This window comes from Rhipicephalus microplus, chromosome 3, assembly GCF_043290135.1.
Source record: "Rhipicephalus microplus isolate Deutch F79 chromosome 3, USDA_Rmic, whole genome shotgun sequence".
Lineage (NCBI taxonomy): Eukaryota > Metazoa > Arthropoda > Arachnida > Ixodida > Ixodidae > Rhipicephalus > Rhipicephalus microplus.
Window position 1 is genome coordinate 49,072,396 of NC_134702.1, and position 15,358 is coordinate 49,087,753.

Genomic DNA, 15,358 nt, shown 5'->3' on the forward strand with positions numbered 1-15,358 from the left:
CATAGAATCATTTATGTGTTCGTATACAGTCATTTAAGCTAAAATCACTAAACACGGACTTTGAATCACGCTTCTCCTAAATGTGATGATGCAGAAGTGAGAAGCTACAACAGAACACACCCAGCTCGTGATAAGAACAGTAGACACATGTTTCAGCTTCGTTGTTTATCTGTATGGAGTGCTTGCGCGGTAATTTTTCTAAGTTTGTTTCTCGAGTTGTCACGCTTCGCATTCTTGAGTGGTTCTATCCGAAGCTACAAGAATGCGAGATCCGGCGGTTCGTACGTGCTTTGGCGTGACGCCAATTCGCACGCCAGTAACCTTCGCGTGAATTGAGAGAGGGGCAGCAGCCAATAAACGTCACGGAGCGGTCACTGCATACTTCCAACTACACTAAATACACAAAGAGCTCTGGAACACGAGGAGGCATAGTTCTCGTAACGTCAGGACTTCGTCGAAACACCGGGAGAGCATTTTCACCGAGAAGTGTTTACTGTGTAACGTGCATTCCCCTTCGAGACTCTGCAGTTCGTTGAGGGAATGCGTCTTAGTATTTACGGAGTCAGAATAACACTGCGATTTCGTAAACTGTTTGCGCACTTTTTACCGTCATCGAGTACCGCTATGAACAAAGCCAAACGTGTTTTTCTCTGAAACAACGCGCTGTGCGAAATATGTCCGCAGCATGTCACATCCTTTGTGACACTGTAAAGCGAAGGCTTCCTGCAAGAATGGTATAGCGTTAAGTTATAAGCGATCGAATACCATACTTCAAGCAACATACAAAAAGCCGCAGTGTGAAAGTCCCGCATTAAGTTAACTCGACGCTCTCAGTGAATCGCATTGCTGCTTTCCACCTGAAATTTTCTGCACTTCGCATAGCCTCCGAGTTCGTTACATAGCCTCCGAGATGTCAACTGATGACGTCACTCGATGATGTAATGACACGACGTCATGACGCGTCGTGCATTTTGGAGGTATGTGACATCGAAGCACGCATCATTAGCAATCCGCAACGGTGGTGCAGCGGTTACTGTGCTAGACTGCTGATGCCGGAGGTCGCGGGATCAAATTCTGTGCCGCGGTGGCCGCAATCGGATGCAGGTGAAATCCTTGAGGCTCTTGTAGAGCCGAGTGCATAATTTTAGAGACCACGGGAGCGCGTACTGCGCACGCTCGTCCCATATCACCCGGCAGCCTGCCCTTTCGCTCGTTTCAACGGCGCGCATCTCGAAACGATGCGGACGGCGCAAGGTGTCACTTCTGTAGTCGCCGTGAAGACAACGGAAAAAGGTCGAGCGCTAATGTGACGACAGCACATCATTTGCGGGTTTCGGCGTGCTGCACATAGTGCACGTTACTCCTAGGCGATCCGTGGCGTGATCGCATTTTGAATGTCGAGTTAGGCAATCAATAAGCTCAGCCAGCTGCAGTGTTGCCTTTTTCGCTCTCACTCGCCGAACTAACGCACGTAGTAATACTCGGTCCAAATATCATGTGTCTATGAACATGCAGGAAACCACCTAACGTCCAACAGCTGCAGAAAAGGGCCTGGAAAGAAAGGTGAAAACAAACTCGGTTTATTAGGGATAAATCCTTTATTAAGGCCGCTGCGGTGGTGCAGTGGTTTTGATGCTCGGCTGCTGACCCGAAAGACGCATCTTCAAGTCTAGTCGCGCATGCCGTATTTCGATAGAGGAGATATACTTGAAACTAGTATACATTGAAACCGTCTGGGGTCTCGTGAAACGCCGACATGCGGCGCGGAATCTTGGAAGTTCAACTAAAGAGACCCTATTCGCGGCCATACAGGAGGAGTGGGAAGCACTTCGTTCACACCCCGAGATCGTGGCCGCGCTTTACAATTCGATGCCATCTCGTGTGGCGCAAGTGATTGCCGCCGACGGGCATTTGATTAAATACTGAAAGTATTGATCTTTCCTGGATAGCAGTTATAGCTATCGTTTTTTCTTTTTTTCTGGCTTATAAGAATAAACTGTTTATTTATCGCGCTTCCTGGCTATTCATTCTGGACGCGCGATATTCAGTGGTTTACTGCATACCACTGGACGCGCGATATTCGCACCAAGAAATGGAGCGGGCATAACGTCTCCGAGACAGAGCACAAAATTCATCACTGCAAGATGAGCATATCACGCAACTCCCTCTGAGAAAGGTGGGAAACTGCATGTTTTCTGCACTGCATCAAGGAAGAAAGCGTATTGCATGGCGCGCTCGAGCCATGCTGTTACATTAGAGGCATTTTCGCCGCTATGTTATCGCTCGGGAGTACCGGTGCTTGCACAGCGACTGCAGAAGTGACACCTTGCGCCGTCCGCATCGTTTCGAGATGCGCGCCGTTGAAACGAGCGAAAGGGCAGGCTACCGGGTGATATGGGACGAGCGTGCGCAGTACTCGCTCCCGGACAGAGCCGTGCAGCCGCCAGAAGGCGCAGCGACGCGCCTCGGCACGCGCTCCAGTGCTCTCTAAAATTATGCACTCGACTGTACGTAAGATTTCGGCGCACGTAAAAAACCAGGTGGTCGAAATCTCCGCAGCTCTCCACAACAGCGTTTCTCATATTCGTCTCGTGACCTCGGGACGTAAAATTCGACAATTATTTCATGACCTCATCAGTGGAGAAGTTCACGTGGGCTTTTGTAACACTTCATTCGCCAAACGTGTTTGAATAAGCGGGCTACGAAAGGAAACACTTGAGAATTTTGTGTTAATTTTGCATACCACTAAGGCTTCAGTCGACGATGTTGCTCTAAACTGTTCGTGTGGATTGGATTGGATAAACTTTTATTTGGTTCTCCAAAACACAGATCACTGTGTTGCGGGCAGCTCCCACGTGGGGACTGAGATGCCAAGCTCCTCAGCCGCCTCGCGGGCTATCTAAGAATAACCTGCGTTCCCTTCTGCATGTATGCGCGCGTCGCGGATAGAGGCTAGCGATCATGTCACGTGTCTCTACATGTTTGTATCTACTGCGTTTGTATGCATCTCTGCATCTCTGTACTTCGCTCTTTTTGCAGAAACAGATCGGCAGCCATGGCACGTGTCGTAAAAGGCGTTAACATCGACAGTCTGGACGACGAGTTCAAGTTGATGGAACTCGTGAGTGGACTTTATTTTCTCTTTTTTTTTCATTTGGCAGTCCCACTGCGCACGGTGCGGCTATTATCAAATATACGTAACCTAACTGCAGGCATGACGACAAGTATTCGTATTTTCGTGTTAAAAACATTGCTATTTCGATATTCATACACTTTTCCGAGCACTAGTCAACCTCCTCTGTCCCTTTTTTTCTCAAAGTACGAAGTGTTACACAACCTATCACAACAGTTCCCAGATAAGCAGGCATTGGTAGTCATTGAACGTATCTCGCTTGCGTCCTTCAAACAAATAAATAAACAAAACGAAAGTGATGACTGCATGCAACAAAGTATTGAGAAATGCTGAAAGTGTTCACAGTCATTCACGCAAGCTTCTAGAAGCTACCAAACGTTCAAACAAAGTGTTTGCCTGCAGTATCGACGGTGCTTCACAATGTCTTTCATGCAATTCTTTCCACCAGCTTGACTCAATTGAGGACTTCGAAGAACGTAAAGTGGTGCGTTCCAGGCTTCAGGAAGTGAAGGCCGTAAACAAAGGTCAGTGCTCATATTGTTATTATTAGTAGTAGCAGTAGCAGTAGCACTAGTAGTAGTAGTAGTAGTAGTAGTAGTAGTAGTAGTAGTAGTAGTAGTAGTAGTAGTAGTAGTAGTATGAGGTGCATTGGTGTGTATGTGATAGATGTGTTTCTTATTTATGCCCCATCGAAAGGCATACAGCAGGAATACTGGTGACTCAATTGCATATCGTCACACGCATCTACTTCGGGAGGCTGTAGAGAGATAATCACTGGCTAAGCTTATTTTAACATTAATCCAAAGATCTTTTTACAGAAGGTTACCCAAGCTCCGTAATCACTTATAAGGGTACTTGCTTGGGCGAGTTCGTAGCTATTCATTGTCACCTTCAAGTTGCACACTGCTTAAAAGACGAACACTTGGGATGAACGACTAGACAGACACAAGCGCTTCTGTCCGTCTAGTCCTTAGCTCGTAATCACGACCGTCATTTCAGGTTGGGCAAACCCATATTGCCTAGATTGACAAGTTTATAGGACGCCAGTTGTCAGTGTTTTCGAGTGCTTCGATTTTCGAAGATGTTTATAGATGTTGAAGCCCCGCCAACGAAAACTGGCAGCGCAGCAGTCGGGGTGAAGTGACGTCATGGTAGGGACTCGCTTGCTTCGCGGCCGAGTATTGCCCCTTTCTGCACCCGCCGTGTGCTTGCTCTTACGCAATGCGGTGATGATAACTGCTCATTGTTGCGATGCAACTATACCGAGGAAGCTGTTTACACTGCTAGAGAAAGTTAAGTGAGCTGCATAAAGTTGCGATAATCCAGCGGGCGAATTCCCGTCTGTAAGGGATGTTCACTGTGAAAACGTTTGTGCATTACAGCAAGGCCTTCGTTGTTTTCACCGCTTACGCCAAAAAATTGGTGCCAGTAGTCTTTACGCTAATGATTCTAACTTCATTACAACTTGGCGTACACTCCGGGGTCAAAACGTGTGCCCCAAAGAATTACAAACAAAATTTGAATGTTTTCAAATTCACTAAATATATCGTATTTTTTATGCAGATTATTTGGTTGTTTTGATAAAGTCGCGCTTTTTGCCAAAAAAGACGTTAGATGAACCCACCATAAAGATATTTTAATACATCCAGGATGTTGAGCAAAATTATAAAGTCACTCACAAAATGTTCAGGGAAATGTTGAGATGTTAGTGTACTTAAATATTTCTTCTAAAGAGTTTAGCTTGTCACCTTGAATTATGTGACCGTATATTCCGACTTGCATGAACTGCTGGTCTGGTCAAACGCCGCGTCACAAGAGGTAAAGTTTAATTGACTATTGATAGCAATCGTTTACAAAGCTAATGACTAAAAGCCTAAATGAGCGTTGTAAACGGTGTCTATGGCGCTCTCGAGCGACGTGGCCCTCGCAATAATTAAATGGTGTTCACCTCAATGAGTCAGTGTCTGGTCTTGCATGTCAAATCCACGCACACTGGTGTAATGTAATGCAATAAAAAATTAATTTATAAGTAGGCTATTTGAAGCGGTACTTATGAGTGTAACAGCGTCGTTGCAACGACGTTGCATGAAGGTTCCGCAATTAAACTCGACTCGTTTTTCAGTGAGATGAAGCCCTGAAATTACTGCGAGAAAATCGTGAAACTACATGATGAATAAACGAGTACATAAAAAAATACAAATGCAACAGTTGCGGTAGTGTTCTCGGCACAGTGTTCTGAAGATACTTTGCGGGCCTCGATACTGCTTGGGTTTTTGCAACTCAGCCTAGAACTTGGTAGGCAGGCAACAAAAAACAAAAAATTGTCCCTGGCCAGATAAGAGGATGTGTCCGACACAAATAAATTCAGGAAGTGAAAAGATGATATATCTGAAATCCCGGCCATGGCGGCCGCATTTTCGATGGAGGCAAAAATATTTGAGGCCCGTATGCTTAGATTCAGGTGCACGTTAAAGATCCCCAGGTGGCCGGAGTTTCCGGAGCTCTCCACTACAGCATCTCTCGTTGTGATATCGTAGTTTTGGGACATTGAACTCCGATTATTATTATATCATATCTCTCAAAGAAACCACTCGTGAAGAAAGTCTTATATGTAAAAACTACGACTAGAATACGGGCACGCTGTACAACAACTTTGTAGCCAGGCACAAACGTGTTCTTGCTCTTCACTCGCGTCTGCACGCGGCTGCCACGGCCGAGATTCAAACTCATCCTCGAGTTTAGCCTCGCGACAACACAAACCTGATCACGTAGGAGCACGGTAACCGTTGGCGATTGTACTGAACAAGCGTTTTGCAATGTTTTACTGTGAGCACTACCGATCCTGTTTTCGTCATTCATCTGAAGCTTGAGTCAAGAGAAAAGTGATTGAAAACAGCGGAACAGCGTACGATGCGAGCACATGTTATGCTGAACAGCAGGCGTCAAAGCATCCTTGCCGTGACGTCATCCAGGCATACCGCCAGGTGGCGCCACCCGTACATCTCAAGGCTAATTGACTCTTCATGGTTACACCACCATTTTTGTTGACGTCATCGGTATTGCTGCCTTTCAATTTTTCTAACACGAATGTGTTTTATGCCGGAGTCCACCAAGACTTCGCAGACGTCATTTCCGTCACGGATGAGACGTCGGTAAAATGCAAACGAACAGAAGACAAAGAAAAAATTCTGCGACACAGATTAACTTGAAGTCGAACCTACGACCTCTTGGTCAGTGAAGATAGGCGCGGGGCGATCTACCTACTGCACAAACAACGCAGACGCACGGGGCTTTGATAACGCGCCAGCGGGAAGTAGGACGCCATCACACGTTCACGGCTCAAACTACGAACTCTGCCTCAAACTTTCCTGAAGTGGTGGGTGGTAGAAACGCTTCCTCTTAATAGAGAAAGCGTTTGCTGGCAGCGCACGCATGAACAGATGCATATGTTACTCTTAAATGATGCTGCTTTAAATGAGTACCTACAGAGCACCAATGTTTAAACATTATGCGCTTAATGAACACACTGTTCAGGTGTATGCTAACTGCTTCTACTACGACGAGAGCTTAATCATGACCATAGAACTTAGTCAGGATGATGATGACGACTACGATGATGATGATGATGATGATGACGACGACGACGACGACGACATTAGTTGATGGAGTGTAAATGCGCCACCAAACATCAGCGTCAGTGCGTTCACGTTTAAACGGGGCTTTTTATACCAAACGTGAATAATCATTGTGCGAGCTTCCATACACCAATGTACAATAAACACTCAAGGACAGCGTTCACTTTCGCCCCGCCACAGTGGTCTAGTGGCTAAGGTACTCGGCTACTGACCCGCAGGTCGCGGGATCAAATCCCGGCTGTGGCGGCTGCATTTCCGATGGAGGCGGAAATGTTGTAGGCCCGTGTACTCAGATTTGGGTGCACGTTAAAGAACCCTAGGTGGTCGAAATTTCCGGAGCCCTCCACTACGGCGTCTCTCATAATCATATGGTGGTTTTGGGACGTTAAACCCCCCAAATCAATCAATCAGCTTTCACTTTCGTGTTATACCACTTTATATAACGAAGGAATCAACCATTTCTTGCTTTTCTCATTTTCATTTCCGTGCGCTATAGCAGCGTGTGATCAAATCGATTAAGGCCAACCTGTCAACATTTTTTTAGCAATCAGTGGTATTCCCGGTGTTGAGGTGCACGGCATCGAATCACTTCACGCGAATGGAGCGGCTCGATGCTGATTGACCGTGGATGGACGTGGAAATATAGATGAAAACAGCACACCCTCATTGTTGCTTGCTCTCTTCTCACTTTCTGTACAGCCAAGCGCGAAGCCCTGGTACGCAACCGCGAACAAGAGCGTGAGAACGCCATCCGGCAGCGGCAGCAGGAGGCCGCCGAACAAAAGCAACGGACGCTAGCCATGTACGACAAGATGGCCAAGACCGGCAAGCTGGACACAACACTGTACAGGGAAGGTGAGTATCTATCTATCTATCTATCTATCTATCTATCTATCTATCTATCTATCTATCTATCTATCTATCTATCTATCTATTCATCTATCTATCTATTCATCCATCTATCTATTCATCCATCTATCTATTCATCCATCTATCCATCCATGGCGTGGCTCTGTGGTAGAATACTTCGTTGCCCACGCAGAATGCTTGGGTTCGATTCCTGCTGGGTCCCTGATATATATTCTTTGCATTTGTCGGGTCAACGCTGCTGATGTCAACTTTTTGTTAACGTTCACGCGTTAAAATTACGCATGTTCCTCACCTGCGGCACATACCCGCTTACCTGTGGCACGTCTGCCCACTGGTATGTGCCACACGTCTGGCGGAAAGCGTTTGACGACGTATGCGTCATAATGGGGACACCATTCATGTCACGACCAGCTAATCATATTCGTCAAAACATCTTACCCCGCGATACTAATTTTGGTTTACCCCCACTTAAGAGAGTGATCGCGAGAGCACGCAGATGTAGACGGAGAGGCTTAGGAGCTGCTTTTCAAGTTGACCCTATAACTTTCATAAAACGTCACTTGTAATGGCATGTGCTAATGAATTTTATAAACGATGCATATATTTAACGTATCTCTGAGCGTGCACTTTTACATTACTTTAGCACCACTTCATAACGTTTCGCTCACTAAAAAGTTGCAACACAGTCCCCTTCCATCCGCATGGGCGAAGAACGATCATGTACAGGCCGCGGACCGCTTGTTCAAGACCCCCGATGTACGCGGTGTTCACGAAGTGTTGCGTTTCATCAAACGTGCGCAGGCGTGGAGTCCCAGGATGACGACCAGTCGGGCAAGACGGACCTCGTGGAAGACGCCATCAAGCAGCGGCAGCTCGAGGCAGACCTGCGCAAGAAGCGCATTCTGGCCGCTTACGACGCGGCCGCCAAGTCCGGCCCCGCGGGCGTCGTCAAGACGGTCGACTTTGACTCCTTCAAGAAGGCTGACGGTGAGTCGCGCTTGTAAGATGTCATCGCTTCGTGACTGCGTAGGCATACGTGTGCGATGCGAGGGACATAGAAAACAATACGGCACACTTTTGTTAACTTGTGCTGACTGCATGGTGATGATGAGAATATTGTTTGTTGTGGTATTCATCCTCAGCCTGACCACGCCCACTGCAGTACAAAGGTCTTTCTCATGTTGCACTAGTCAACTGGTGATACGTTAACCGTGAGGTGTGACCTTGAGAGACAAGAAGAGAGCAGCATGTATCAGGGTACAAACGGTTGTTAAGCGCATCATAGTCTAAATGCTATTCTTAGTCATCCTTAAGTGAGAGAAAGACAGAGATGGAAAAGAAGATTAGGGAGAGAAAATGAACATACCAGGTTGGCTACAATAGGATTAGGAAGGGCCGGGTAAGTGGTGCAATAATGGGTGGCAGAGACAGGAAAATGTCAGTTAACAGAAACACAGAGAACTACTAAGGCTGACACCTTTCACTCTTACATAGCATCAAAGGCAGCCTTCTCGAAAGAGCATATCCGCAAACATTCCTGCGCAGCCGTTAAAAAACTTACACTGGTCATGGTGACTCCTCGGGTGCAGTGAAGAAGCAACTCTTGAAACGTTCGCCTAATCTTACAATCTCAATCCTAATCTAAATCATTCGCCTAATCTTAATCTTACAAGAACTGCTTGAAAGACACTTCATAAAAATAACAAACTTTCTATTCAATCTTGTGATATGCCAATCCAACATCATGCTCAGTTATGGCACACCTGGTATGAAATTTTAAAAATTAACCCATGTAGATTGCTTCAACTGGAACTGCAACCCGCAAATCGACAAGACTATGCGTCATGTAGCGATGAACGATAACTCAAGTTTCAATAACGAGACAAAATGCGTTCATTTCTTACTCATCGCGGCACTACAGTGGTTTTTTATTTATTTATTTATTTATTTATTTATTTATTATACCTCAAAAACCCCAGGGAGGGGTGTTACATGAGGGGTGGGCAGTACAGGGTTTCTTCAATGTGCGCTTTGAAAAGAATGGGGCTGGAGTGGCGCACGACGTGGGACGGAAGGTCATTCCAATCCTTCGCTGTCTGAACGAAGAATGACCGAAGGTGAGCAGTTGTACGGGCATGCGCAGGGTAAACTGGGTTGTTGTGGTTAGTGCGGGAAGATATGCGATGCGCGGGCATGATAACAGATGCGTGGGACAGTGAGTGAAAAAATTTATGAAAAAGAGCTAATCTAGCGACTTTGCGTCGCAGTTCAAGGCTGGGAAGATGGGCTTTAATCTTTAAGTTAGTAACGCTTGTGTGGCGCGAGTAATCGGAATATATAAACCTAGCTGCTCTATTTTGGACAGATTCTAATGTTTTGGATAGATTAGGTTGGTGGGGATCCCAGACGGCGCAAGCGTATTCAAGCTTCGGACGGACTAGTGTTTGATATGCTAAAAGTTTAACAGAAGGGGGAGCAAGTCGTAAATTTCTTCTTAGGTAACCAAGGACTTTGTTTGCTTCGTTAGAAATGTTTGTTATGTAGGAGGACCAAGTAAGATCTGGCGTAATGTTTATGCCTAAATATTTGTAGGAATTCACCAGGGATATTTCGCAACCAGAAAAAAAGTATGAAGTAGCCGGGTGAGATTTCCTGCGATGAAAAGAGATGACGGAGGTTTTCCTAATGTTCAAAGTCATGCGCCACTTTTTGCACCAGGTTTCTATAGTTATTAGATCATTTTGAAGGATCTGGGAGTCATTAGGGCAGTTAATAGGACGATAAATCACGCAATCGTCAGCGAATAGACGGATTTGGGACGATATATTGCTAGGTAGGTCGTTAACATAAATTAAAAATAGAAGGGGACCGAGCACCGTACCCTGAGGTACACCTGAAAGGACAGGACGCGTGTTAGATGATGTCTGGTTGGAGTAAACGAACTGTTCCCGGTTTGACAAAAAATTTCGTATCCATTCTAGAACTGCTGGGTCAATGTTTAAGCGGGAAAGTTTTAAAAAAAGGCGTTTATGGGGTACTTTATCGAAAGCTTTTTCAAAATCTAGGAAAAGGGCATCTACAGGAACATTCTGATCTATACTTGAGCTAATGTGCATGTGGATATTCCTAAGCGCCCCTTCACAGGCCTCTTGGGAAGAGACGTCCGTTCTCTAGATGAAAAAAAAAATGCTCGGGGACTAAAAGAGCGCGGAAAGCTGTCTGTGTCCTTTCGATATCGAGTCTACGAACATATCAGTTCAACGCACTTCGATCACTGCATAAGCACGCCCAGCGGATCGGTGCAAAGCTCGCAGTTCCGTTTAAGTTAAGCTTGTCATGTTTATTCTAGGAAGGAGTAAACGAGGAAACACTGTAAATATGGTTCGATTTGCGATATTACATAGCACCAGCGTTGTTTTTCTTTTAAAAAACACCTTTCGGTAAAGTAGATTCTTCAGAAGCCCGCGGCTTTATCGGCTTTCTCGGTCCGCCTCGGTGGAACAGTGGCTACGATTCCAGGCTGCTAACCCAAAAGTTGCGGGTTCGATACCGGTCGTGGTGGTCACATTTCAATGTCAGCGCACACTAAAGAAGACCATATTGTCCAAATGCCTCCACTACGGCGTCTCTCATATTCATATGGTAGTTTTGGGACATTAATTACCAGATATTAACGCGAAATTAACGCGATAGCGTTAGAGAGCTCGTTTAGCAAAAATTTCGGCGTCGGCGTCGTTGGTTGTGAGCGAAAAATCATCATATTTGCGTGACCGAAAAATCGAGAAAGATGCCAATAAAAAAAATCATGGGTACTAATGGGGATCAAACCCGGATCGTTTGGGTCTGAGTGTGGATTGAACCGTGTCGTTTGCATGGTAAGCGGGTGTTCTAAGAGACAGTCATGCATCTGCTTGTGAATGCAGTGACATTAACTTCTTCTGCTTGGAAATGCAGTGAAAGCTATTTTCGCGCTTCAGAAACACGCGCGTCCTGTACGCATGCTTCACAATACAACACGAAATATTGTCGTAATATTAATGCGTGGTACAAGCGTATACGATTCCATCGGGCGTCAGAACATGTGATTATCATAATGACTTCATAGTTTAAAGCCAGTCACCCACTACAAAAGGCACACACACTACTGCTCCCTTAAGGCCACGTAGTGGGTGCATAGCAAGTTCAAAAAGGTTTTATGCACTAAGTCTTTGAAGTACGAACCAGGAACCGTTGCTAGGAACATAATATCGCTATCGCGTTCAACTCTTAAAAGCGTAGCTTAAGGGTCCCCCAAATTATTATTATTATTATTATTATTATTATTATTATTATTATTATTATTATTATTATTATTATTATTATTATTATTATTATTATTATTATTATTATTATTATTATTATTATTATTATTATTGGAGTTCTAAAATACATAGCTTTCTTATCGACATTCCACAGTGTCCACGTTTGAAGTGCCAAAGCCCACCGGCGCTGCGACGGGTTCCTCGACATTCTGTGCAGCAGGCGGTGTTCCAAAGATCGTCAAAGGTCAGTTACATGATTTGTCTTTGCTTAGGTACAAGAGTTAGTGTTTGTCATCGTGAATGATAAGTCACTTTTTGCAAGCATAGAAAAAAGGTGCTTGCGTATAGTTTTCTTCAGTAGTGCAATGCAAAACAGTCAAGTAGCGTATGTAACCACCAACGTAGGTTAGCAAGCAGCAGCCTATAGTGTGTATAGACGGTGTACGTGAATACAGCATGCTAAATAGTGTGGCATTTTACCCCGACGATGTCCTGCAGATATCGTAGTATCAAAGTCCGGTGGTCCCATTACGCCATGTAGCACAGTGCTCCCCCTCCCCCCTTCCTCGAGCGATTTAAGCATCGCACTGCCGTAGTACCACCACGAAGCCTGCTCGTACCGGTAAGCCGAGGTACCGGGTGAGGGGAGTACCACATGATGGATTGAATCAAGTCCGGGTACTCGATGCCTATGCCTATGAATCAAGTGGCATCGGGTGGAATCAAGTGGCCCCGGGTGGAATCAAACCCGGTACGTCTCGCATTGGAAGCAGACGCTAAGCCATTGTGCCACCACTGTGGTATGTAGTATCAAAGTTAGATTTAGCCGTACGGATATATATACTTAGCTCCTGGTTCAATTATTCGTTGTCGATTTTTTTCTTTCAGAGCACAATTTCAGTGCATTCGGGTGTGACAGTCGCGAACTTAATGCAGGCTTGATTTATAGCGACAGGATTCCCACAGCCTTGACGGGTTCAGCGCACAGTTACGAAGCTTTCGTGCCAATAATACGTCCTCTTACAGAATTCAGACATATACGGGATTCAGATATATGGCAATATGAATTGTATACTGGTACATATTAAAGTTTATCTTCGTGACTTGCCGCTACGGCAATCACGGTATGACAATCACGGTAGGCTGAGAACCTATCAAAAGTACTTCCGACACTGAAGCTTGCACAAATCAGTAATTTTTTTTTTGTCGTAGCATTATACTGGAGGCACATTGTTGCTATCGTAACTGTGATGGCAGGCGCTGATCAATCAAGCCTAGGCTAGCTGACCAGCGTTTGACGCGGTGGAATAGCGTTCTGTTGAGTTGAGCTTCGTAAAGGCAGACAAAGCGATTTAGAACAGACCTCCGGAGTAGCAAAAGAACTTCAAATCGTGACTGGGTGGCCATCCTCAGCCCGATAATACTTGTATGGTTACTTTTAGTGATTGGCTCAGCGCGTAAGCTAAATTGAAGCAACAAGATTTAACTCGGTTCATCAGTGGCGCTGCCCTACCCTAGAGGTAAATGGCGTCAGGTGTAGGCAAGTTTAAGAGGAAGCAAAACAATAAAAACTCGACAAAGCAGTTCATTTTGAAGTTTTACTTTGTGTTTTATCGACTTGCAAAAATCAGGGTTGTCGGAGGTGAAACGCGATTCTTCTCAGATTTCACGATTCTTCGCAGAATCGTGAAAGTGTTTCGCTTGCTCTTCGCTTCAAAACAAGCAAGCCCTACCACACTTTTGTTATATTGTTAATCATGCTAGCTGTCTTTCTTTCATCTGCCCGAGAATAACTTAATTGATAAAAATAATTCTCGAAGACAAGTAGACTAGGAACTATCATCAAGTAATCTTACTTCTTAGCGTCAATATTCCCGCTTGTCTATTACGGCGACGCCTTCGACGAAATATAAAACACTTGATACCCACCAAAATATGACAAGGTTTTACGAGCAAGCGGAGAGTCGACGTGTGTGATGGCCAGTGGACCAACGAGGAAACACACGTTTTTGAACTCTAGTTTTCCGATAAAACAACGCAAAGCTACCCCGACGTAGATCACTTCAAACATTGAGACGTTGACTCCATAGTTTTGGGAAATCTTCTGTTCTTTCACTACTAACAGCTATCAAGACCGTCTCTCTATACCAGTTTTGTTGAATATCTTCACTTTTTTGAACGACTGGTCTGTTGTTTATTGCAGCTTCTTTCCTCTATTACTTTGGTGCCACGTCTGGTGAATTTCCGTTGTATTACGTGCCGACTAATGCTACTTTTCAGCAAATTCGAATAAAAAGCACTTTTGCTATGCTATGCTATAAAGAATGAGAATTCTTTTAAGAGCGACCCTAAACTTTCTAGCCCCCCAAGATACGCGTACGATAATGTATACTTCCGATGCCGCAGTGGGTACGAAGCGCGCCAGAACTTTGCTTGTCCTTGTAGCGACGCAAGCGCCGCTGCACAGCTCTGTCGTCATTCCTCACTGTTTTTTCCCAGCATGACTTTTCTTTTCTGAACACCACGTTCGCATGATCACCCCGCATGGTTGTTGTGTACACTTGTTTTGTATGCGTGGTTTATGCGCGCCGTTTTGACTGTGCATCGTCTGCCTCGTTTTGACACTCAAGAACCTGTTTGTTTGTTTTTTTCGTTTTGTGATCATGCGTAGTGCCTAGTATACCTTTACAGTAGTCATAGTTTTAGTGTAGAAAGAAATTAACAACTACGATCGTCAGGTAACCGGCCAACGCGAATGCGTTTTTGACATAAGATTAAGTAATAATTTCAAAAAATATTTCCAAGCTCAGAGAGGTATTCATGGGCGTTTTTTTTTCAGTAACGAACAAACGATGAAAAATTATGAAAGTATTATGCGATATTGAAACTATGTGACGAGGTCACGAAATAAAAGAAAACTTGAAGTCATAGGACGTGCAAAGCTCAAAAATCAGCCCCAGGTGAACGAAATATCATGTGCCACTTTAAAAAATGCAAGATAATAATTAAGCTGGTGAATCACGCAATTTGAGATTGCAGCAGCTACTTTATTTAGCGCCTCGGTTTAGCTGATGTTACCAGGTAAGAAACACGCACGATGAAACGTATAGGCCAGATACGCACACACGAATTACCCTGGCGATTTAAGCGATTCCAAAAAACTATTTGCATCATTCAAACTAGGCTTCTTTTACAGACAACACGTAGTCCAGGCAACGTCACTCAAAACATGCATTCCATGAAGATTACCTAAAGGAGCCGCTCGCAGCTGTGTCTCTGCCCTTTTGCGGCTTTGTGCTGCACCTATAGACACTTCAATTCTTTATTGACAGAGAGGTTGTGCACAACAACTGAACGAGTTTGCCGAACAGCAGCGTTCTGTACACCAGCCGAGTACCAACGGTAAAATAAATACTACA

General features: G+C 44.9%; 2 protein-coding genes across 5 annotated transcripts in view; one reads left to right on the forward strand and one right to left on the reverse strand.

The window, feature by feature from the left end:
- LOC142803719 (carbonic anhydrase 1-like) overlaps window positions 1-15,358 on the reverse strand; it is a 121,939-nt gene that overhangs the window by 68,012 nt on the left and 38,569 nt on the right. The gene's annotated exons all lie outside the window — the stretch shown is intronic.
- The window catches only part of LOC119175260 (cytospin-A), a 48,254-nt gene that overhangs the window by 20,191 nt on the left and 12,705 nt on the right, over window positions 1-15,358 (forward strand). For both annotated transcript variants that reach the window (XM_037426380.2, XM_037426381.2), the window contains exons 2-6: window positions 3,040-3,121; window positions 3,582-3,657; window positions 7,468-7,623; window positions 8,440-8,625; window positions 12,094-12,183. In XM_037426380.2, the coding sequence (XP_037282277.1) occupies window positions 3,056-3,121; window positions 3,582-3,657; window positions 7,468-7,623; window positions 8,440-8,625; window positions 12,094-12,183 (574 nt within the window). In that variant the 5' untranslated portion in view covers window positions 3,040-3,055. The remainder of the gene's footprint in view (window positions 1-3,039; window positions 3,122-3,581; window positions 3,658-7,467; window positions 7,624-8,439; window positions 8,626-12,093; window positions 12,184-15,358) is intronic.